At 40.9% G+C, this 22,292-nt stretch overlaps 2 protein-coding genes across 3 annotated transcripts in view; one reads left to right on the top strand and one right to left on the bottom strand.

The window, feature by feature from the left end:
- Nucleotides 1–1,139: 1,139 nt before the first annotated feature.
- LOC138007673 (exopolyphosphatase PRUNE1-like) lies at nucleotides 1,140–12,136 on the top strand. The gene is made up of 5 exons (XM_068854713.1): nucleotides 1,140–1,190; nucleotides 1,305–1,418; nucleotides 2,992–3,247; nucleotides 9,341–9,613; nucleotides 10,802–12,136. The coding sequence occupies exons 1-5, from the start codon at nucleotides 1,164–1,166 to the stop codon at nucleotides 11,242–11,244; spliced, it is 1,113 nt and encodes a 370-aa protein (XP_068710814.1). The 5' UTR covers nucleotides 1,140–1,163; the 3' UTR covers nucleotides 11,245–12,136.
- A 1,750-nt stretch (nucleotides 12,137–13,886) lies between these two features.
- LOC138007670 (membrane metallo-endopeptidase-like 1) overlaps nucleotides 13,887–22,292 on the bottom strand; it is a 31,107-nt gene continuing 22,701 nt past the window's right edge. For both annotated transcript variants that reach the window (XM_068854710.1, XM_068854709.1), the window contains exons 16-17: nucleotides 20,656–20,732; nucleotides 13,887–17,652 (exon numbers count right to left, since the gene is read on the bottom strand). In XM_068854710.1, the coding sequence (XP_068710811.1) occupies nucleotides 17,553–17,652; nucleotides 20,656–20,732 (177 nt within the window). In that variant the 3' untranslated portion in view covers nucleotides 13,887–17,552. The remainder of the gene's footprint in view (nucleotides 17,653–20,655; nucleotides 20,733–22,292) is intronic.

The following is a 22,292-nucleotide window of genomic DNA, read 5'->3' as shown; positions in this document are numbered from 1 at the left end:
GTGTTATCGAGTTATTGATAACGGTGCTGACGCAGTTCAACTACAAAGAGACTTACTAAGTTTGACTGATTGGTCGTCTGAGCATTTCACGAACTTCAACGCTAATAAGTGTAAGCATCTTGTCATGACAAAGAAAAAAAAGTTTTGTGCACACATCATATAATCTGAGCGGGTCACAAGTTGCAGTCGTTTCAATAGAGAAAGATCTTGGTGTTCATGTTTCTTCGAGTTTATCATGGAACGATCACATTGACTTAGTTATAAGTAAAGCGAATAAGATGTTGGGTATTATCTACAGAACGTGCACCATTGATTGCGACCAAAAAACTATGTTGGTTCTATATAAATCGTTGGTACGACCGCAGCTGGAGTACGCATCTCAAGTTTGGTCTCCCTATACTAAAGAAAAAATTAAGGCCCTTGAGTGTGTTCAAAGGCGTGCCACCAAATTTATCTTAAAATGTGATTTAACTTATCCAGAACGTTTAGCTAAATTAGGTCTTTTGCCTCTCGAGTTTAGAAGGGAGGTTTTAGATTTATGTTTCTTTTTTAAATGTCTTAAGGGGCATATTGATTTTGACGTCCTCTCGTATGTTAGCTTCAAATCATATAAGTACGATATGAGAAATTCAGAAGCCATACTTGCCAAGGGTCGTTTTAGAACCGACGTTTTTAAATTCTCATTTTTTAATCGTATTGTAAATGTATGCAATGGTCTGCCTGTAGCTATTAGGACAATTGATCGAGTATCATTGTTTAGTAAGAAAGTGAATCAGTTTTATATCAGTAAATTTAACTTAAGTAAGGATAATTGTTTATAGTTTTTGATCACGTATTGTCTATGTTAGTTTTTTTTATGTATTTTGCATTTTATCACATGCAGTTTATTTAAAATAAGGAATCTAGAATTCTGTATAAACTGGCCTAATTACTCAGATTTCCCTCTTTTTATACTTGTACATATATTTAATTCTTTGTTTTTGTTTTTCTTTTGATCATCTGTGTAATTGAATTTGAGTAAATAAATAAATAAATAAATAATGGTGTCAATATATTTGGAACTCGCCCCAGTTTCCTGCGCAATTCCGGAATAGCGTGCCTGCTCTCGACGAAGGAATTGGAGCCTGGACACTAATTTTGGCACCAACAGTCGCTCGGACGCAATGGAGGATTTTCTGCAGCGCACAAAGGTGTTTATAGCCTCTAATAGATCTTCCCTTTCCCCTTGATTGGCTCTGCCTGTTTATTCAGCGGTGATCAAAGCAGTTTAGTGATTTACCGGAATTATATCATGTTTCATTTAGTACTGCTCGTCGAGTCTGGAGGAGTTCCAAGAAGTTTACGTGGTCCTGGGAAATGAGGCTTGTGATTTAGACTCCATGGTGTCATCTCTGATTTACGCGCTCTCTTTTTCCAAGGTAAGTTCTCTTGAGCAGTGACCTGCCTAATAGGGAGCTTTAGCAACGACAACGGCGACGGCAACGAGAACGTCACAAATTTGCATATTTAGTGCCAAAAAAAAAAAAATTGCTTTGCACGCTCTGCACGTGCGTTTTTCATTTTTGTCCATTTCTTTGCCGTCGTCAACAAAACAGCAACGTGAAATAGCCAAATTTGAGGTTTTATTGAGGACGTCAGCACTTGGATCATGGAGATAAAATTTTCATTTTCTCCCCCAAACTAAGCGTGACTGATATCGGTTTCACAATTGACGGACTGCCACACCATTGTCATGTTTAAGAGCTTGGACTAGTAGCGAAGTGATTACAATAACGCAAATTTATGTTTTGAGGTGACGTTCTCGTTGCTGTTCCCGTCGTCGTTGCTAAAACTCCCTAATTGCTAAATATCTACAGGGACGGCAGAGCCGATGGGGCATTTCAAGCAAAAAGGAAAAATAAGAAGTAAAACACTTTCATTTTTGATATCTCGTCGAGAACGCTGAAAGTAGCTTTTCCGAGCTTCAAGATTTCAAAAATTTCTGCCGGAGAATTCCCCCAGAATCCGCTACAAGTTAGCTTCTCCGGCGCTTCCTTGTTAGCCCTTGTTGTTGTTAGCCCTTGTTAGCTCCCCTCCCCCCCCCCCCCCCCCAACCCCCTCAAATAGAAAATATGCTCTGCCGCCCCTGAGCTATTAGAATATAGGGTCACTTACATCAACAGGTATTTTCAATCTGTATTGGACAAACAGAGGGTGTAAAGTGCAAGTTGGAGGTCACGGTCGCAGTTCATTGTTTTACCATAACTGAAACAAACCAAACCTTCACAAAGATGCTAACCTTATGCCTAAACATTGTTTAAAGCATAGTGTTTAGGCTAATGTTGTTATTATTGTTTGATGTTTCGCTGTAATTTTACGACATTATATTAAATGTTACATTAAAGACTGCACACAAATTATAGATTTTATTGTTTTAAGTGACATTATTGAAGGAGCCACTACTTTCGTGGGGATCGTTACTTTTGGGGGGACCGTTACTGTCGGTTTTTTACGGTAGTAAAGGTTTGGGTTGTTTCAGTGGTGAAACAATGATCCGCAACAATGATCCGCAACAATGATCTGCAACCTGTCACCACAGTGACCTTGTATTCTTTTGTTTCTGAGACGTTGGATTGGGATTGTGTAAGATTGTCACATTTACGAAATTCATTTAGTTGACCCCATATGGAGGAGATATTTCCATCTTTGACAAAAGTATATTATGGTTTTTGTTCGATTCTAAAAGAAGCAATCTGTTATCCATTCAGTGCATGTATTTTTGATCAATAGTTGTTCTGTTATTTTTCCTTGGGAATTGGTGTGACAGACTGCCATTTTAAGGTCTTCTGTTTGTTTCCTATCGATATTTACCGGTAATTGCATCCATAAGAGATTTATTTGCTGCTTGGTTTTTTTTTCCTTTTATTTATCTAACAAAAGGAATGACTATAAGTATAGATTGTGTATGAGGTAATTATCACCATCAAATAAATGTAATGTTCCTTTACCAAGACTTTGTCAAATTTCCCTGGAAAACCGGCAGCTGTTATCCCAGTGTTCAACATACCTCGGCAAGATTTTTGTCTGCGAACTGAGGCAGTTTTCCTGTTTGCAAGATTTCACATTGAACCTCGTCTCTTCACATTCATTGATGATATTGACTTGCAAATGTTATTGGATACAAAGAGACTTAAACTTGTGTTAGTGGATCACAATGTTTTAGCTCAGGCACAGAAACATATGGATGTAGCAGTAATTGAAATTTTAGGTGAGTACAACAACGTGTGCAAACTCTCAGTTTTGTAATCAACTGATTTAGTGGTATCTCCAGTGCAAGAGTTAGGAGTGCGGTAAGGTATCTTGCAGCGTCGCATGGCATCCAAAGTGGACGGGTTATTGAGGATGATGATTATGATAATGATAATATAAAATCATGATCGAGAAATTGCCACTGGATTTTGCAGTCACCATGAATATCCCACCTGGTTTAGGTTTTCCCCCGGGTACTCTGGTTTTCCCCTCTCCTTAAAAACCAACACTCCAAATTCCAATTTGTTCTGGATTAGAGGGCCACAAGTTAGAAAACTGTGATAGGTTATTGCATCTCCCTCTCTAAATAAATTTATCTTATTGGGAAATTTAGTGCGTAGTATCATGGGATATTTTTATGTCGAGTCTCACTGCATTTTAAGAGATTTATTATTTAACTCAGTCAGAAAATAGAAGAAACGTAAAGCTCAACTTATAACTTGCTTCCTGGTGTGACAAACTATCGTACCTTCAACTGTCCAGGTTTCACATGCTTATATCAGGTTGCTGTTGATTGGTCAAAAATGAAAACTTGTCAAACCTGTCAATTGAATTGTTGAAAGCGCAATGCATTTTATTTCAAAAACTTGCATTACATGTAAGGAAAAGAAGGATGGAATATCAGAAAATACTATATTGTAAGGTGTACAGAGATGTTAACAATGATGACCTTGGTTTCCAAGTGAACTTCCAGTCAAGAAAAACTGACTTTCATGATGAAATGACATAAAGGGTTGTCAAGTTCCTCAGTAGGAATTTCTTTAATGGCCCTTGCTTCTTTCATGGACTCGCACAACCATTTCATTACATTGAGGTCAGTTTTTCTCTTTTTGTCGTATTTACGTTTTGGTTTTCCTCAATGAACAGAGAAAGTTAATAATATTGACGTGTAGGTTATCATTTGTATTTGGGAACTCATTTTCGCCAAAAATCTGGGAATTTGGGAAGCATTCATCGTTTTCTTCAGGGGGAAAATCTACCACTTTCGTAACTATGTTTGAAAACTGGTCAAACTGGTCTTCTGGAGTACTGTAAACGCCCATGTATAAGCCGCATCCGTAGATAAGCCGCACCCCGAATTTAGAAGTGCAGATTTTGGAAAAAAATGTAGTACAATAAAGTTTGAAATTCCAGTAACGTTCTATTGCTATAAACCAACAAGGACAAACAATCAAGGTTTCACCATAAAGTTGAAATACGAATGAGTGCTTAGTAGCCAAGCTTTAAATGTGGGGAGGAGTCTGGGCCAGGGCCTGGGTATCATGACCACATCTATAAAGATGTTTGGAAACTCGCAATAGGCGAAAAAATTCATGCAGAACAGGAGCTTGATAATGCAGTCGACAAATAATAATTTGCCGAGAAGGTGGTCAAGGACAACGAAACAGTTGGCCATTTACCTCGCGAGTACTCGCGAATTTTGTGATATTTTATCGCACGTGGCAGAAAGATATCCGTGGAAGTGACTGGCTGAAGCTGTCACTGCAAACAGCTGTGCGGAGGAATGGAGTTTCCTTTTAGATTGGTGTTTACTCGTTCGAGTAAAGCGAAAATTAATCGCTTGAAGGAACTCTTGGAGAGCAAGATTCGCCGATAAATACTCGAAGACACAAACGGCTCCTTTAGGAGCCACCACTCATTAAAAAGTCAATGAACAACAGCAACATGCTCTCAGTTTCTTTTATGTTTCGTTACTGAGATCTTAAGAAGTTGTATGAATATTAATTAGGTTTTTTAAAACTCCAAACACAGATGTATCCATGGATAAGCCGCACCCTTGATTTATGGCTTCAATTTTGTGAAAAAAAGTGCGGCTTATACATGGACGTTTACGGTACATTAATACCATGATATTGTTGTACTTGTTTTGGGTGTTATTTGTACTCTTCTGACTGCAGTTGAAGAATAAAAGGTATTATTATTGTGATTATCATTGTTAGACATTTCATTTTGTCAGCGACCTGTAGGTTTGTGGTTCCATGCCAGGTTTGACTCCAGCAATTTCTGGTCTCTCAGGGGTTTCAATAAAATTTTGTAGTTGGCACCTGGTTTGATCAGGGTAACTGACTGTTGTCATTGACTCAAAATGACTTTTAATCTTACGTTTGAGAAAAAAAGAAAGGAACTTTATTTTAGTGTCTGGTCGTTCTAGCGCTGGAGCAATAATTGGGGACACTGAAAACCAAAATCAACAAATGAACTCAAATCAAATCAAATGTTGGTTTTTGAGGAGAGGGGAAACCATAATACCCAGAGAAAAATCTCTAGATGCAGAGTAAAGAACCAGCAAACTCAACCCACATATGACACCAAGTCAAGGAATCGAACCCGGACCAACATTGGTGAGAGGCAAGTACTCTCGCCACTGCGCCATCCCTGCACTCCTTCTTACTTTAGATTAGGGAAAAAGGTTGCCAACTTTTCTGAGTGAAGTAGCCATTAAGCCAATGCTTATTGTTAGCTGTCAGTACCTGAATGCCACACACGGCACAGCATTCCTTTTGGGTGATTTGCTTTACAGTCCCAGTCCCAGTCCCCATGCCTTCCTCTGGTGGGCCAGCTATTGCTCTAGCTACTTCCTCCTTATCTGCACTCCCTTCAGTTGTAGATAAGGCATCTGCCGTTGGTCTGGGGCGTGCCCCCATGCCCTACAAATTGTTAAGGAAAATCATGGGTGGCCATTTTGTTGATTTAGCTGACCTCCTCTCCATAAATCTTTGCACAGTGGAGAATGAACCAGAGACTTTTTTGAATGGAAAATTGGTGGTTTTGGCATTAAAGTATTGGGAGGATGAAATCTTAGATATCTTCACATTCTTTCAGATGGTTGTTGCACTCATACCGATGGCTCCATCTTATGAGGTACAAGCTACTGATTATTCAGATGGCCAGGCAATATCCTGGCCAAGCATGACTTGATTATGACGTTACCTTAAAAATATCACTGACTGGTTGAATATGAACCTTGACCTGTACAACTTTCACTTGTGCCCCCCTCGTGCCTCATCTACCGGTCAGCTACTTAAGTTCTCGATTGCTTCCAGCACATCAGCCGATCATGACCAAAAGCAGGGCACCCAATACTGTTAGTCCTGGAGTGACGGCAAGTGTTGGTACCACTATCCTTTTCTCCACATGTGCGAACAGTGAAATGGATAGCACTGGAAGGTCAAGTGCCCATTTAAGTCGCATTACAGGCAGTGCTCTCACTCCCCTTGTCCTGTGGGGAGAGAGCAGCAGTTGTGATGCCCTTCAGCTATGTGGTGTTATAAGCTTGCCCTGTGTTTGGTTCCATTTCAGGATTGCTTTTCTGCCTCATGTCATCCCACATTAGGACAAGGACAGAAAAATCTTAATGTTTTAGTTGATTCGTTTTAAAACTTCCTTATTCCATACAGTATGCCACAGTCGATGATTTCATCAGTGGCATCGTGATCAGAGCCAGGAGCATGCTGATGGCCAAATTCAAAGTGGCATTGGCTTATCGCAATCTGGCAGTCCACCCAGAAGACCTGGGGCCCCATCTGCACTCCAATAAGCCAGAGGGACCTTCTACTTGCCTCACAATACTTGGTATTGAACTTGACATTATAAAACTCCTGGCTCACCTTCCCTAGGAAAAGCAAACAGCTGTAGTCATTAATGGGCCACATTCACCACACATAAAGAATTGCTCCCCATGGTTGGGCATTTTTTCATTTGATGATAAACCTGCTGTGTAAGTTTCAGTGCAAATACCATCCTATTAGGCTCAATGGGGAGTTCCATTTGGATTTGACTTTGTGGCAGGAACTCTTCTGCACATTGGCTGGCCGGAGTTTCTCCTCACTTCCAAGTGGGCTCACCTTCAGGACTTCCAGGTCTGATCAGATGCTGCAAGGTGGTTGGGTTGTGGTGCTGTATTTCAGGGCCATTGGTTTGTAGGTTCCTGGTCACTGTTGTGGGGCCCACTAAACCATTGCCTGCAAGGAACTGTTTCATGTGTGCTTGGTATCCCATCTCTGGGGTCCCTTGTGGGTGTCCAATCATGTTTAGTTTTTGTGTGACAATGAGGCAGTTGTGGCAGTCCTTAAATCCAGCATGGCAAAGAACCTTAACCTAATGGGTTTATTACGCTATCCTGTCACTGTGTGCAGTGTGTTACTCCTTTTCATTCACCTCCTCCGTTTGTGGTAAAGAAAACTACAGAGCTGATGCCCTTTCTCATTTTCAGTGCCAGCATTTCCAACAACTGCCTCCTGAGGAAGATCAAGAAGCCCTCCTGGCCTGCGTTCAGGTGGTCTAATGGAATGCTGCAAGTTCTCAGGGTCTAGCTCTGTTAAAGCTCTGTCTCTGGCTCTGTCTTCTCTCTGCCCAACATCGGTTTGTGGAATTCTACCAAGAGGTTAGGGTTAGGGTTAGGCCACCTTCAGTGAATGAGCCGACTTTGACGTGGTTCTGTACAATGTTGGCAGACAACCTGAATGATGCTGTGGTCTGCTCCCTTCATATTGGCAATGGCCAGCTCAATCCATTGGTCAATAATTATTATTGCCTTCAATTACAACTTCTGCCTCGTGGTATTAAGCAAGAGCAGGGCTCTTCCGGTCAGGCCCACCTCCCAGCTGGAATTGATGAGGGTTCTCCACCAAGTCTTTAACATCACCAAACCAGACCATATAATGTTGTGGGCAGCCTGTTGCCTAGGATTTTTAGGCTTTCTGTGGGTGAGAGATTTCATAGTCAACTCTTTCTTTAACCCAGTGATTCACCTGTCTGTTGATGACATTCAAGAGGATTCCTTGGTAAACCCTTCTCGCTTGAAAGTACACATTTAAGTATTAAAAAACTGACCTCTTTGAGGTGAATGCGACATTTGTGTGGGGAAGGCTAATGCTTCCATTTCTCCGGTTTTGTCCATAGGGAACATGCATTTCTGTACGTGTGCTGGTGTTCTCCCGGGCCCTTATTTACATGTACACTGTAGGTGCCCAGACAGTACTCCACTAACTCGCTAGCATCTATTCTTTTGAGTACAGTCCATTCTGTACTCCCCAGGTTATTCTGGCTCCTATTCTGGGCACATTTTTGGAATTTGTGTCACCACAACAGCAGCCTCGTTTGGGGTCCCAGATCATCTCATAAAAATTTGGGTTACTGGTCTTGCAATACATAGCAATTGACAATCAGGATACCAGTCATTACAGTGGTGCAGGTTACCAGTCAGTTATTATGGTAAAAGGTACAACCACACCCAGGTCTCCTTAAGTTTGATGCCTTGTGATTGGGTGTTCGGGCTGTAGCCTTTAAGCCACGAGCCCTTATGCTATGAGTTGGGTTCCAACTCGGGGATCCCTTCAGCTTGCTGTGGGGGCTCGTGGCTGGGTTGCCTACTCTGCTGGTCCCCCCAGGTGGTCCGGTGGGGACTGACTGAGGTTGTAGGACCAGCCTCTGGCATTCCAAGGCACCTGACCTCCACATGCAATAAACGTTGTAAACCTAGAGAAACAACAACTTTAACTTTTAACTTGCATGTGATCAGGTTGTGCACATCGAAACTGCACCAATTTTATGTGCCAGCTTGTGTCAAGGAAACTTTTTTCCTGCTGTCATGGCAGCTTAACACTTTAGAATAAGAAACTACAAGTAAGAGCAATTTATTAAAATGGTGTATTTATGATTTTTCCCTGAAAGTTTTGATTTTTTATTTGCAGTTTGTAATATTTTGCAATCAAGTCTTAAGATGGCACCAGTATGTGATTTGCTCAATTATTGAGTTTGGAGGTGTAAGAAAACACTATGACCGGCCCCACGGGAAACAGTGAGTTTTGTTTCCCTTAGACCCTCGATACTTTGTGTCGGGGAACAAGACTCACTGTTTCCCTTGGGGCCAGCAATGAATTGCTTATTAACAGCCTACTGTTGTTCCTTGACAACTGCACAGTGAAAATATATACTAGAGATCACTGGTCTCTGATTGGCATCACTTTGTTGTTTGCAAGGGTCAGTTATCCCCTTTCACCTATTTGTTTGCATTTTCTTTTTAATAATAGTTTGCTCATTCCTTTTCAAGACCATCACAAAGATCTATGGCCTACTCATATGAAAGTGACCAAAACTATCGAACTGGTAGGATCGTGCTCTACGCTTGTTGCGGAAAAGCTGTTGCCTTTAGACATATTGGACAGTCAAATGTCTAACCTCTTACTGGGCACAATACTTCTAGATACCATAAACCTGGATCCTAGAGCAGGACGGAGCACAGACAAAGACAAAGTCATTGTCAAGAGATTACAGGATAGGTACCCTCTGGCCCTTGATGAACTGTACATTGCTCTAAGCCAAGGTTTGTTTCCAGAGTGTGTTTGTTACCGGGTGTTTTGAGAGACGCATACCCGCTTTTCTGCTATTTTTTGGAACTGAGCCCCAACCCTCCTCCAAAAAAAAGCATGAATGCAAACCATCAGAGTCTTAAGGTGGTTCCTTTGAAAATGTCACTATCCAGATTTTTGTCAAACATGGCACAAATGATATTCATGGACAGGACATTAAAAAAATGCAATAAACAAATGGGGTTACCGAGCTTGTTTTAGCGCTGCATGCCCCGAATGAAGCGAGGAGTGCTGTCGAAACTTGATCAACAGGAACAATTGTTGTTAGGTAGTGAAAGCTACTGAATATTACTGAAAACTTGAGCCTGCTTGTTTGTCCAGGCTACGTCGTCACCTCACACTCAGAGCCTTTCTCCAAATGTAGTTTCACGTCATTTATATATAAATACTACAGCTTCTACTATCCAACTCTTGTCTCCTTCAAATATGTTTTCCGTGTCCCTATTACGACTACATAACATCATTTAAAGGGGGGGGGGGAGGGGTGGAGGTGGGGTCACGGTGCTGGTTCAGGAGAAAATAGCCATTCCTTGACCGATTAAGCTTGGCGTCATTGAAAATTCGCCATTTTATCAATGTGTGCGAGCTAATGCGTGTGCTAATGATGCAGGAAATTATGTGCAGTAGGGTTGTGCAATGCAAAACCATGGAATCACCTTAACTTCAAATAAGACTTGTTTAAATTCCTTGGCTCGTGGTGATTAAACGCTGCCACTAGTGATACGGTCCACAACGTCCTTTTTCTTTATTTTTTTATTATTATTCAGTATACCCCTCAAATTTTAGGACTAACTCTTGCATTGGAGCAATGGACCTCATCTCTTCCTACAGTATGTAGAGAGTCAAACTAGCAGCAATTTGTAGGTTTGTAGCTTTTGGGATAGGCATGTCTTGCATGCATGGATTGGTGTGAAGGAGTCCTTTTAAATCCATAGAGATGAGTTGGCAAGTGATCTGAGCGGGGTGGTTATGCAGTTGTTGCAGGGCCTGGGAATATTATTATTATTACATTAAATCCTTAAGAGGAAAAGAGGAAGAAGACAATGAAGTGTAAGGTTGACTTTTCAAAGTGGACTAGCAAAGCCAAAGTGGAAGAGGTGTTTCCAAATCTAATTGAGGGTTGATAATTTTGTCTCAAACAGCAAAATTTGACGTGTCTGGTCTCTCAACACAAGACCTACTGCGGAAAGACTACAAAGCCTTACCTAAGAATGACAGGCAAATACCTGCTGTTGGTATAAGTGCTGTAAGTGGGTTGTCGATGGGCAAGTTCTTCTCAAGAAACCATGTACAACAGCACATATTAGAGTACTGCCAGATGGCTTCATCTCTAGATGTGTTGGTGATAATGTTTGTGCATTTTCCAGAAGGCTATAATGAGCCTCCCCAAAGACAGATTGCAGTCTGTGGTCCATGTGAAGAATTAAAGCAAAAGATTGCAAAATATTTAAAGGCTTCGGAGGAACTTCAATTGAAAGAGTTTAATGTGTTCCATCAAGACTGCTTTCTCTATGATCAAGAGAATATCACAGCGACAAGGAAGGTTGTGTTTCCTCTTGTGATTGATTTTCTTCAGAGTCAATAAATTGTAACCTTGTACTTTGTCAGAAACATCAGGTTGTCAACTGGTAATTCAGCAAATGAGGACTCTTTTACTAATGCATATCTTTTTTAGTTTCATTCTTTTGTGAGGACAAGAAGCGATTACTCTGCTAAATACTGGCCATTTAATTCAGTTAATAGATATACTTTTGCCCCCTCCAGGGAATAGTCCCAGGATGAGCTCTGGCTGAATTTAGGCCACCCCCTTTGGTCATTAAGTCGCTCAGAGAGAGTGGTGTCCAAAAGCTCTCTCTCTCTCAGTCCGTCAGGGGAGTGTCACCAGCCAAAGGTGAAAATCCATGGACACAAACTTGATCAGCAAATACTTCTCTTGTGTCAGTATGTTCTTCTCTTCAACATGCTCAAATTTTTTAATCTGTTATCTTGTGAAATTAATGAGCAAGGCTAACATTAAACAGAATTGACGATTCATGTTGCCAGACGCATCTCTGAGTGACTAAGACGGCTGATTAATTTACAAAATGAATGATTCATTTGCCATTGTCTATTTGCAAAAGAGACTGGGTGCAAAATGGTTAAAACGTTTGAATTCGATTGAGCTTATCTGACAAAGCCCCCAGAAAATAATTTAAGTAATGAGATTGAGCATTTAAGTAATGAGATTGAGCATGAATGGATTAAAACAAAAACGTCACTGATTAAAAAGGGAGTCAAGTATTGAGTGGACGGACGCATTGGCAAAATAACAGATATATTAAAAGGAGTATTGCTTCTCCTGTTTTCCGGTAGAAGAAGCCTTCATGTCTTGATAGTCAATGTTTGATATTTGTAGCAAGTCCTTTGTTCGTTTCTAACATGGTGAGTTAACTCTGACTCTCAGGAGTTATCAGCATGTAAATTCTCCTCACAATCTTAATATACTAACAGGTAGATGGGTATTCGCGCGGACTCCATTCGCGAAATGGAGCTCGCAATCGATCCTACGTTAGGTTTGAGCGGCGGTGCCGATTTCCCGCGGCGTCTGTTCTGTAAAGTCTCTCGAGATCGTCTTCCAGGATGTATTGGAAGAGTAATTACCTTTACCGTCTATTATTATATGGCTCTGTCTCACGAGGCCTGGGAACTACAAAATTCACGAATTTGATTGCCTAAAATCAATATAGACCGCGGTCTAGAGTTTCCCATCTAGACCGGCATCTAGACCGGTAATGTTTTGCGGTGAAAGATGCAAACTAAAATGCAAAAATATTGAGTATTTTCTTCTACCAATATTTATTTATGGAAGTGCCAAACAGCATGATGACAAAAGAGAGGATGACGAGCAAACTTTGACAGAATTAACTTCAGCTCATCGCCACTCATCGCCGTTCGCAAGCAAAATATCAGTTAGTAAAAACCAGTTACATTAAAGTAATTAAATTGTCCTTGTTTGCCATGTAATAAACATCTTATTAACCGAGCTTAGACAGTCTGTATGGGAGAATCTTGACCTCGGTCGTGTGTACAGACCTTACTGCGTTCGGTCTGTACTCATGACTTCGGTCAAGATTCTCCCATGCAGACCTCCTGCTCGGTTAATAAGAGCTAAGTACTGCACAAAGGAATCAAAAATGAACGTTTTACAACCTCGTTCCCAGGGTCTCTCTTCTCTGCCTCCCTTGGCCGTTGGTCTCTTCCAACGACCAAGGGAGGTAGAGAAGAGAGAAGGTTGAACGTTTTAAACCGTCCATGGCCCGGTTGTTCAAAAGTCGATTAACGCTAATCCCAGATTAAAAATTAACCAAGGAGTTTATTTCTCTACTGCCAAATGCTGCTCAACGCTGATATTCGGCAAAGTTCTACATTAGAAGAAGTCAATCTTGAAAAGCAAAAATAAGCAAAAGAAACTTTCATCAAAATGTTGAAAACATGAAACAAAAGTTTACACTAATCCTGGATTAAGTTAATCGGCCTTCGAACAACCGGGCCCATATCAGTAATCACGCTTACGTCATCAGCGAAAAATGGTTTTAATTGCCGTTCAAATATCTGTGCTATATATGCATGTTAGGTATACATATATATCAAACTCTTAGCGTCTAAACCTACAATACGCTTGTGAATCAGTCTCGATTGGTTTTGATAATTGTTTTTGGCCAATCGTGACTTTGGTGATAAAAAGTAAAACCAAAGCGAGTCCAGGTGAAATTTTTTCTTTCATCAAGAGACGTCAAGGAAAACGTAATCGCTGTGTCCGTTTGTTAAACTTTTACAAACTGGCTTAACCAACTAGGAACTCAAAGGATTGACTGTGATAAAACTAAAAAAGAAAATCATTCGTGGGCGTTTTGTGTTCACGTTGTGGAGATTTGAAGAGAGCAGGAAAGTGATGTACCAAAATTCGAAACGCTCCTGACAAGCGAGGGGATAAAGCCGTTCAAATTGAAGGTAAAATTATGTTTTGTTTACTGACTGTGTGCGACATTTTCGTTAGCGTCACCGTCGAAGATCTTAACTGAGCTGATCCGTCGAGGGGCGTAATCAGGCAACTGATACTTGTGTTAGCGTATCAAACGCATCCACATTCTTTATGCACATGTCAAATAAAACTCCTTCCTTTAGCTTCATGTTGACATGAAGCTCGATGAAAATCGAACTAAGCTATTGATAACCGCTGACAACAACTTGTTAACAAACGTGACTATAGTTTATTCCAGTGTATTATGACGAATTTTTAAATGGTAAAAAATGATACACATATTTATACAAATCGTGGTCAATACAATAAAAGGGCCCTGGCTTCTGGTATTTGTAAAAGCTAGATGCACGATTGATGAGTACTAAGCGCTTGATCGACGCATGCTCATACCCTTATAAACAAGAACGCAATTGCTCAATCTAAACCAGCGTCGATGCCCACAGATTAAGACAATGAACTTATCTGAAGAAACATGCCTATTTTCTTTTAAACAAGGACCCTAACGGCAAACTCTGCTTTAAAAAAAGTGAAAATGAAGATAAAATAAGAAGTACCTCGTCTACAAATTAAACTGTAACTAAATTGGAAGAAAACGAAGTTATCCATTTATTTATGTACAAAACGTTTATCCAGCCCTTAACTCCGATATGTAAGCCATAGCTTTGGAAACAGCGATGCGTTTCTCGGAGGGGAGGTGCTATTTCTTTTATAGCCCGGGTCCTTGTTTAAGGTTTTCGTTAAATCATAGTTAATACAAGGAGATGGTCACGGTTATGAAACTCCGAAAAGTATTTTTGTTTCATCTTTTTGTCTGTATTTTTTGCCTTCACGGTGCACAAAACGCACCTTTTTTCGAGAAGATAACCAATCAAATCTTTCGATTAAATTACACGCAACTAATTTGCGAACCCGCGCGAAGCGAAAACAAAAGGTTGTGCACTGTCACGGTCACCTTACGACAACACTTAGTGGTTTTAAGGGTGTCATAACCAGTCCCTCGATTAACCAATCAGAAGAAGCCATGTCACGCGTGACTGCTTCTGCCATGTTTTTTCAGGGACGTGACAACTGATTTTCGCGGGAACGGTATTTGAAAAAAAACCCATTTGTGAGCCACCCATGCCATAACAACACTCTTGTCTAATACATTCTTGCATAATCAAAAAAAAAAATGTTTGAATAAAACAACAAATAGAAAAGGACGTAGGGATGGGCAGAATTGAAAAAGATTAAAATGGATCGAAATTGGGGAATTTTTCCGGAAACTTTTCAGCCTAACAGTTTTTCAAAGTTTACTGATCTCTTTTGGTTGCAACTTAGGGCGCGTTCGATTGACTCTATTCCGGAATAAGAATATGTGGAGTGATGGTTAAAACGGTTTGTTTGGCGCATTTCGAAGCAGCAAGGATAATAAAAATTTGTTTAAAATAGCATTTTAGAAGACGTTTGACAATTTTAATGTGAATCTCCGTAAAAAGGAAGGATTTCTAACTTATATTCCATGTATTCCTATTCCGGAATATGGTCAATCGAACGCACACCTTAATTATGTACATGCTCGATACGAATTTTCAGTCACGAAGCTTGGAGGGTTGTTGTTTAATGGTAATAGGGACTTAAAGATCTACTCATCTACTTCGGCGACGGCGACGAAAACGTCTCTTCAAAATGTAACTTTGTACAATCCTAAGTGTCTCGTGGGTATTTCATCCCGTTCAGTTCTTACAACGTGGGCGAATTATCCCAAAATTGAATTTATCCGAGCGGTTTCGAAGTAAAAATATAGAGTGAAAGCCATGATTCGCATTTGTACGCTCACGTTGTCGTTAAAACCTCAAATTTCGTAATTGCACGTTGTTGTTATGCAGAGTACAGCAATAAAATGCGTACCGCACGTGCAGCACGATTCTTTTTCCTCTTTTAACCAATCATATTATAGTTTTGAGGCGGTGTCGTAGCCGTAGCTGTCGTTATTAATAGGGAGCTTAAGATTTTAAGACGGCGACGGCAACAACAAAGGCTCAAAACAATGATACCATTGGTTAAAAGGGCATAAATAATCGTGCTGCACGTGCAGCACGGATTTTAGGACGGATTCTTGCGGTACTCTGCATAAGGACGACGTGAAATTACCAAATTTGAGGTTTTGACGACAACGCGAGCGTGCCACAGAGAATCTTTCATTCTCTATTTTCACTTTGTAACTGCTCGTATCAATTTATTTTTACGATACTTCGCCCAAATTGTAAGAAGTGAACGAGATAGAATAACCGCGAAAGAATTATGATAAAGCAAAGTGATATTTTGAGGTGACGTTTTTGTTGAAGTCGCCGTCGAGGATCTTAAGGTCCCTATTAAGGAATTAGGGAGTTTAAGCAATGACGACGGCTACGGCTACGGCAACGCCTCGCAAAGCAAGAATATTATTGGTTAAAAAAGAAAAAATATTCGTGCCGCACGTGCAACACGAATTTCCGTGCATCTCTCTGCCGTACTCCACAAAACAACAACGTGAAATCACCAAATTTTAGGTTTTGACGACAACGTGAGCATATAACAATGAAACAGTCATTTTCTGTTTTGACTTTAAAACCGTTCGTACCTATTCAGTTACAGGATAGTTTGCCTGTACTGTACAAGGTGAACAAGACGGAATAATCGCGAAATACTTGCGATATTTTGGACTGATGTATTCGTTGCCGTAGCCGTCGTGTTTGCTTAAACTCCCTAACAGAGAGCGTTAGACTCTAGGACGAGAACGAGTACGAGCGGGGCGGGCCTTTTTCCGCCCTGAGTACGAGATTTGACTGCCCGTTTTTAGCGAAAATGCTCAGAAGATTTATAACCCGTACTCTTTGTGAGCAGTAAAGGTTGCTCAGTTATTCTTATTGCAGGTAACAGAGCCATTTTGCTGATCGAAAATTGCCAAAACTGCTACCGTGTTGGTGACTTGTTTTGACACGACTACATTTTTGCAAAACCTCGTACTAAAATGGAAAAACTAAATGACAACGGTATCGCGTTTTTTTCCGCCAAAATCACGCTGGTTTGCGCGCGCTCACTGTTGTTCTATGAGAAAATCTCGTACTCGTAGTCGTTGTCGTCCAAGAATCTAACTTACTTACTTAGGTGGAGCATAGGCCATCGACAACTCCTCGCCAGCGATATCAAACTTGCGCTTTTCGTTCAGCTTCTTTCCAGTTGTATCCTATCAGCTTCAGTTCAGCATCAGAGATAGAATCTAAAGCTCTCTATTATTTCTGAAACTCCCTACTTTCAGGGTTAACGTTGTATAGCGAGTAGGGGCGAGTAATCAGTAAAACTACACAAAATGACATATGCCGCCGTGACATAGCCCCAACTCCGTGTTTAATATTCTTGTGTCGGTCGAAATACGTAGTATAAGTGTGGTTTTGCATCTGTGTTACACTCTTCAGTTGCATACTCAGTGTGACGAAAAATTAACTTAACTTTAGTCGCTTAATTAGGGCTTGCAATTTGGCTTTAGTTTAGACTCGTTAACTTTCTTTTCTAAGATTTCGTATACTGCTAGCTTGTAAATTTAGGCCGTCGTAATTTTTCCTGTCTTAATAGTTCACGAAATGTTTTATCGCAATTTATTATCGTTAAATGTTTTAATCGTAATAATAATTAACAACCGTAAGTAAATAGGTGCATGTGTTTTTTTGCTTAAGTTTCCTCAATAAATTCTTAATTGTAGATATTATTAGTCTAGTTGTTAGTCGGCGAGAATTTTGTGTTGTATATGTGTAATGTTCCATACTTGTTAAATTGTCCACAACAGCCACTTGTTTTACGTTAATTTCTTGTTTACCGAAGGGTATGTCGGCTGTTATGACACTTCGCATACTTCACCAGACGTGACACTTCTTCTCTGGATTCATCTTCGTACCCGCGGGACAATTAAAAGCATCTGAGAACTCCTCCATGTTAGAAAGCGCCCCGATGACCCTGGAAAATTAAATTGAATTATGATACAAACTGATCTTTTGAAGAAGAAGACGTGTACAATTACACCACTTTTGAAGAAGTGTCTTTTTTAATCGTGATTCACCAGGGGATGCTCGCAAGAAATCTGAGTTCTCTTTTGCAATTGGAGGTGGTAGAGCATCCGAACTAGATTTTGCTGACTCTAAAAGCGGGGCTCCCGGGTTATTTATTCATACAATAAGTAAACCTGAATTCAGCCTGCGATCCAATCGAATCCCAGTACTTGGTCAACGGTCAACTTAAAAAAAAAAAACAGCTGACCTCGATGAGCTTAAACTTGAGCCCGCGATATGGTCACATACTGGTCACATTGACATACATGGAGGGGTGGACGTACGTACGGTGACCAAAACCAAATCTTCTCACACAGATAGGTTACCATTGGTTACCATATTTTCTTATCAATGGTGCTCCACGCGCGGAGAAGTCTGAGTTCTCTTTTGCAAGTGGAGGTGGTAGAGCATCCGAACTAGATTTAGCCGAGTCTAAAAGCGGGGACCGGACCGGATCGGATCGGATGGGATCGACAAAACTCGGACCGGATCAATAACAAAATTCCCGCCCAAAGTAGACACATGAAATCCCTGGGTCACCAGTTAATGTTACTTCCTACCTTCGCGGGAGTCCTACGGGAAAAAGTTCGTACGCGCACTAGTTTCAATAAAATCCTAACAAAGTATCATCAGCTTTGTCCAGCTGGCCCTTAAATAAAAAACTGTCTACATTTATTAAGCGTTCTTCTGATGTATAGTTTGTTAGGATTTTATTGAAACTAACGCGCGTACGAAGGACACTCGCGAAGGTGGAAAGTAACCTTAACTGGTGACCCACGGATTTCATGTGGCTATTGGCGGGAATTTTGTAATTGATCCAGTCCGAGTTTTGTCGATGCGGTCCGGTCCAGTCCGATCCGATCCGATCCAGTCCGGTCCGGTCCGGTCCGGTCCAAGGTTTTGCCAACGGCCCTCGGATCAAGCGCGTGGTCACTTCCACTGTTTACACCACCTAAAACAGCCCCTCGCTCGTTTAAAAGGGTCGTCACGTTTGCCCGTCAATTTCAACCTCCTACAATTTAAACACAGTTCTAGCTTCTCAATTCTGTATTGTTCTGGTTCTTTCTCGAGAATTGAGCCAAGAACACAGTCGACGTTGCTTAAAACCGAAAAGATTGAAACGAATATTATGCTTCATTTCCCTTGTGACTCTTACAGACTGATCTTTGTTTGTCTGAGTCACTTGGGGGTCTATAATTTCATGACCTCATTAGTGCAAAGCGCCACTGCTTCACTTTATTGCATGACCACTCCTACTCGTCATGGCTTAAAAGGCCATGCAACATTAAAGAGCTTTAGATTCTAGGACGAGAACGACTACGAATACGAGATTTTCTCATAGAACAACGGTGAGCGAGCGCAAACCAGCGTCATTTTGGTGGGAAAAACGTGATACCGTCGTCATTTTAGTACAAGGTTTTGCAAAAATGTCGTCGTGTCAAAACAAGGCAACAACACGATAGCAGTTTTGGCATTTTTCGATCAGCAAAAACGCCCACTTATCAGCAATAAGAAGAACTGAGCAACCTATGCTGTTAACAAAGGTAAGATAAATCGTCTGGGTTAGGCCATCCTCTTTTTTTATCTCCGTTTAGCGTCGTCCGACCGACCCAAATTTTGGCATTTTCAAAAAAAAAAAAACGGTAAGACGTAGTTAGACCATTTTTCACTTTAAGGTGGCTCAAACCAGTTTCAACTCTTCCAAGTGACGCTCTTATTAGAAGGATCGGTACCACAACGTTGTATCATGTATTAGCAATATTGTGGTAACAAATGAAACACGGATTATTGCTGAACAAGATACAGCCATTATTGTGACGTAATATGTCACCGTGGCAACGGGAAAGCCCTCTAAAAACACCCTTTATTTTGTCTTTAGTTGCTTATATCTCAAAAACGAACTGGGTGACCCCCATTTCTGCAAAGTTTAAAAAAATATATATCTAGTTGATTCAGAGCCACCTTAATTTTTAATTTTTTTAAGGTGGCTCTGAATCCTCTAGAAAGAATTTTTTAACACTTTGCCGAAAGTTTCATCGTGGCCTCCTAATCACGTTTCAGCCATAAAAAGGAGGGTCACCAAGTTCGTTTTTGAGATATGAGCAACTAAAAATGTAGGGTGTTTTTGCTGGGCTTTCCAGTCGCCAAGGTAACTTATTACGTCACAATAATGATCACATCTTGTTTGGAAATAATCGGTGTTTCATATGGTACTATAACATTGCTGTTACGTGATACAGTGTAGCTTCATTCGATCTAAACAGAGAGTCTTCTAAGTGTTGTAACCCTTTCGAGCCTCCTTAAATAATTCTTTTAATCTGAAAAATGAGCATGGTAACATCATAGAGGAAACCACGTCCTAATTCTGCAATAACCTCAACCAACATTTCCACCAAATAGATTCTGGGTTTACGTCCTGTTGTTTCCAGGTTCCACGGCAATGATGCTGGGGGTATCAGGCCTCCTATTCCGAGACTTTCGTTGTGATTTTTTTTTTTTTGGTTTTTTTTTTTTTCAATCCGACCGACCGACCCAATATTAGGAAACGCATTCGACGCTGAACGAAAAAAAAGGGGATGGCCTTATCAATTTTCTAGGTGTTTTCGCTAAAAACGGGCAGTCAAACCTCGTACTCGTTCTCGTCCTCGTTGTGGAATGTAAAGGTTCCTATTAGCAGCCAGTCAGAAGTAAAAGCAAGACCTATTGGCCCTTGATCGTACACATTTTCCCACGTTTTGCACCGGTTGCAAGTCTTTTGATTGGCTCATTTGGTTATCTGTGTCTGATGCGATGGTCAAAGAATTACTTCAGTAGGAATAATACACCGGCCAAACACGATAACGCGTGCGACTAGATTGGGAAAAATTCCCGACTAAACCACTTCACGTGCAATGGTTTGTGTTAAAATTACCTGTACTTTGCCAAAGTATGAGTATCAATCATTGTCATCCGGTATGCTTCTTGGGGATTGTACGAGCTGCACCACATCTACAGATCACAAATTTATATGAGAAGACAACAGAAACAGCGGGTAAGTTTTTATGAAGGGTTATCGAGACTTTGGCAATATACAAATGTGAATTGTAGAACTCTTTGATAATGATACCTCAACCTTTCCCGAAATTTCTGAATATTTTACTGTAAAGAAAGCGCTTTCTAGTAAGAATAAATTGATTTTAGATCTGTAATACATCATTGCCCGCTCGTTAGCTCTATGGGTATCTGATCAAAATGGCTCTACGCAAAGAATCGGTTACGGGTTCGGTAACGTACCCTTACCCGCGTACACCGGTAAACAGGTGTCTCTGTGAACAAGCCCGAAACGGGCCCTCGATAGTGCCAAACCCGCGTTTTTCGCGCCTTTGTGCATTCCTCCCTACTGGAAGCTGCCTGTTTCTTTCTGAGGCAAAGTTCCTTTATATGCAGGATAAGGGCTTCGTGGTACGAGTAACATAGCAATTAAGAAAACCTTTCAGAGGAAGCTATATCCAAAAACGAGGCCGCAATGGAAGCAACATACTGTCTGCAATACTGGACAGCTCCTTTTATTATTACATTACATTGTGGAGGTGCTGTTTTTGCTGCAATGTTGATTGAGGCTCTCACAAGGTCAGATGAAGGGATTCTGATCCGTTGTAGGACAGATGGTGGCATCTTCAATATCAGGCGACTTCAAGATAAAACAAAACTTCATCTTCAACTTGTTCGCGATTTGCTTATTGCTGATGACTGTGGCGTCTTCGCTCACACTGAGGATCATCTGCAGAAATTAATGAATCATTTTTCCTCTGCAGCAAAGAACTTTGGTCTCACCATAAGTACTCAGAAAACAAAAGTCATGTATCAACCACCTCCAGGCCAGCAAGGTACTGCCTTAAATATCTTAGTAGATGACTGTAAGCTGAAACACACTGATGCCTTTACATATCTCGAGAGCGTCGTCCCTGAGGATGGACACTGAATTAGATCGCGAGGTCTCAAATTCTATTTCCAATGCGAGTCGCCTCCTTCGGGAGGTTGCACACTCGTGTATGGAACAGCCACAACATCAAAATATCAACTAAGATAGCTGTCTACCAGGCTGTAGTCATTAACACCCTACTTTATGGCTCGGAAAGCTGGACCACATATGCTCTATGCTCAGCATATCAAGCAGCTAGAGTCCTTTCACCAACGTTGCTTGCGTAAAATCCTCCATGTAACTGACAATACGGTGTAACAAACCTGGATATCCTTTCTACATCAGGCTGCCCCTCGATGGAGAGTATGGTTAAAAAACGGCAGTTACGATGGGCAGGACACTTGGTAAGAATGGACAATGACAGGTTACCCAAGCAAGTGCTCTATGGCGAGCTCGTAGGAGGTCAGCGGAAGATCGGAAGACCGAGAAAACGATTAAAAGACTGCTTGAAAGCATCACTTAAAGATTGTGCAATCGACCTAGAAACTTGGGAACTTATAGCACATGATGGTCTTTTTATGATGGCGTAGGAGTATCCATGGTGGCATCAAACACTTTGAAGCAGAGCGTTCCAACTTCATTATTCA

Source organism: Montipora foliosa, chromosome 6, assembly GCF_036669935.1.
Source record: "Montipora foliosa isolate CH-2021 chromosome 6, ASM3666993v2, whole genome shotgun sequence".
Classification (NCBI taxonomy): domain Eukaryota; kingdom Metazoa; phylum Cnidaria; class Anthozoa; order Scleractinia; family Acroporidae; genus Montipora; species Montipora foliosa.
Note: the sequence above shows the minus strand (reverse complement) of the source record. Positions and strands in the feature narration are given on the sequence as shown.

What these genes read in the sequence shown, in the direction of transcription:
- LOC138007673 (XM_068854713.1), top strand. Translation starts at nt 1,164, where the DNA reads ATGGAGGATTTTCTGCAGCGCACAAAG. An exon ending in AGCAGTAATTGAAATTTTAG is followed by an intron (nt 3,248 to 9,340) that starts GTGAGTACAACA and finishes TTCCTTTTCAAG; the next exon opens with ACCATCACAAAGATCTATGG. An exon ending in GTACATTGCTCTAAGCCAAG is followed by an intron (nt 9,614 to 10,801) that starts GTTTGTTTCCAG and finishes TGTCTCAAACAG; the next exon opens with CAAAATTTGACGTGTCTGGT.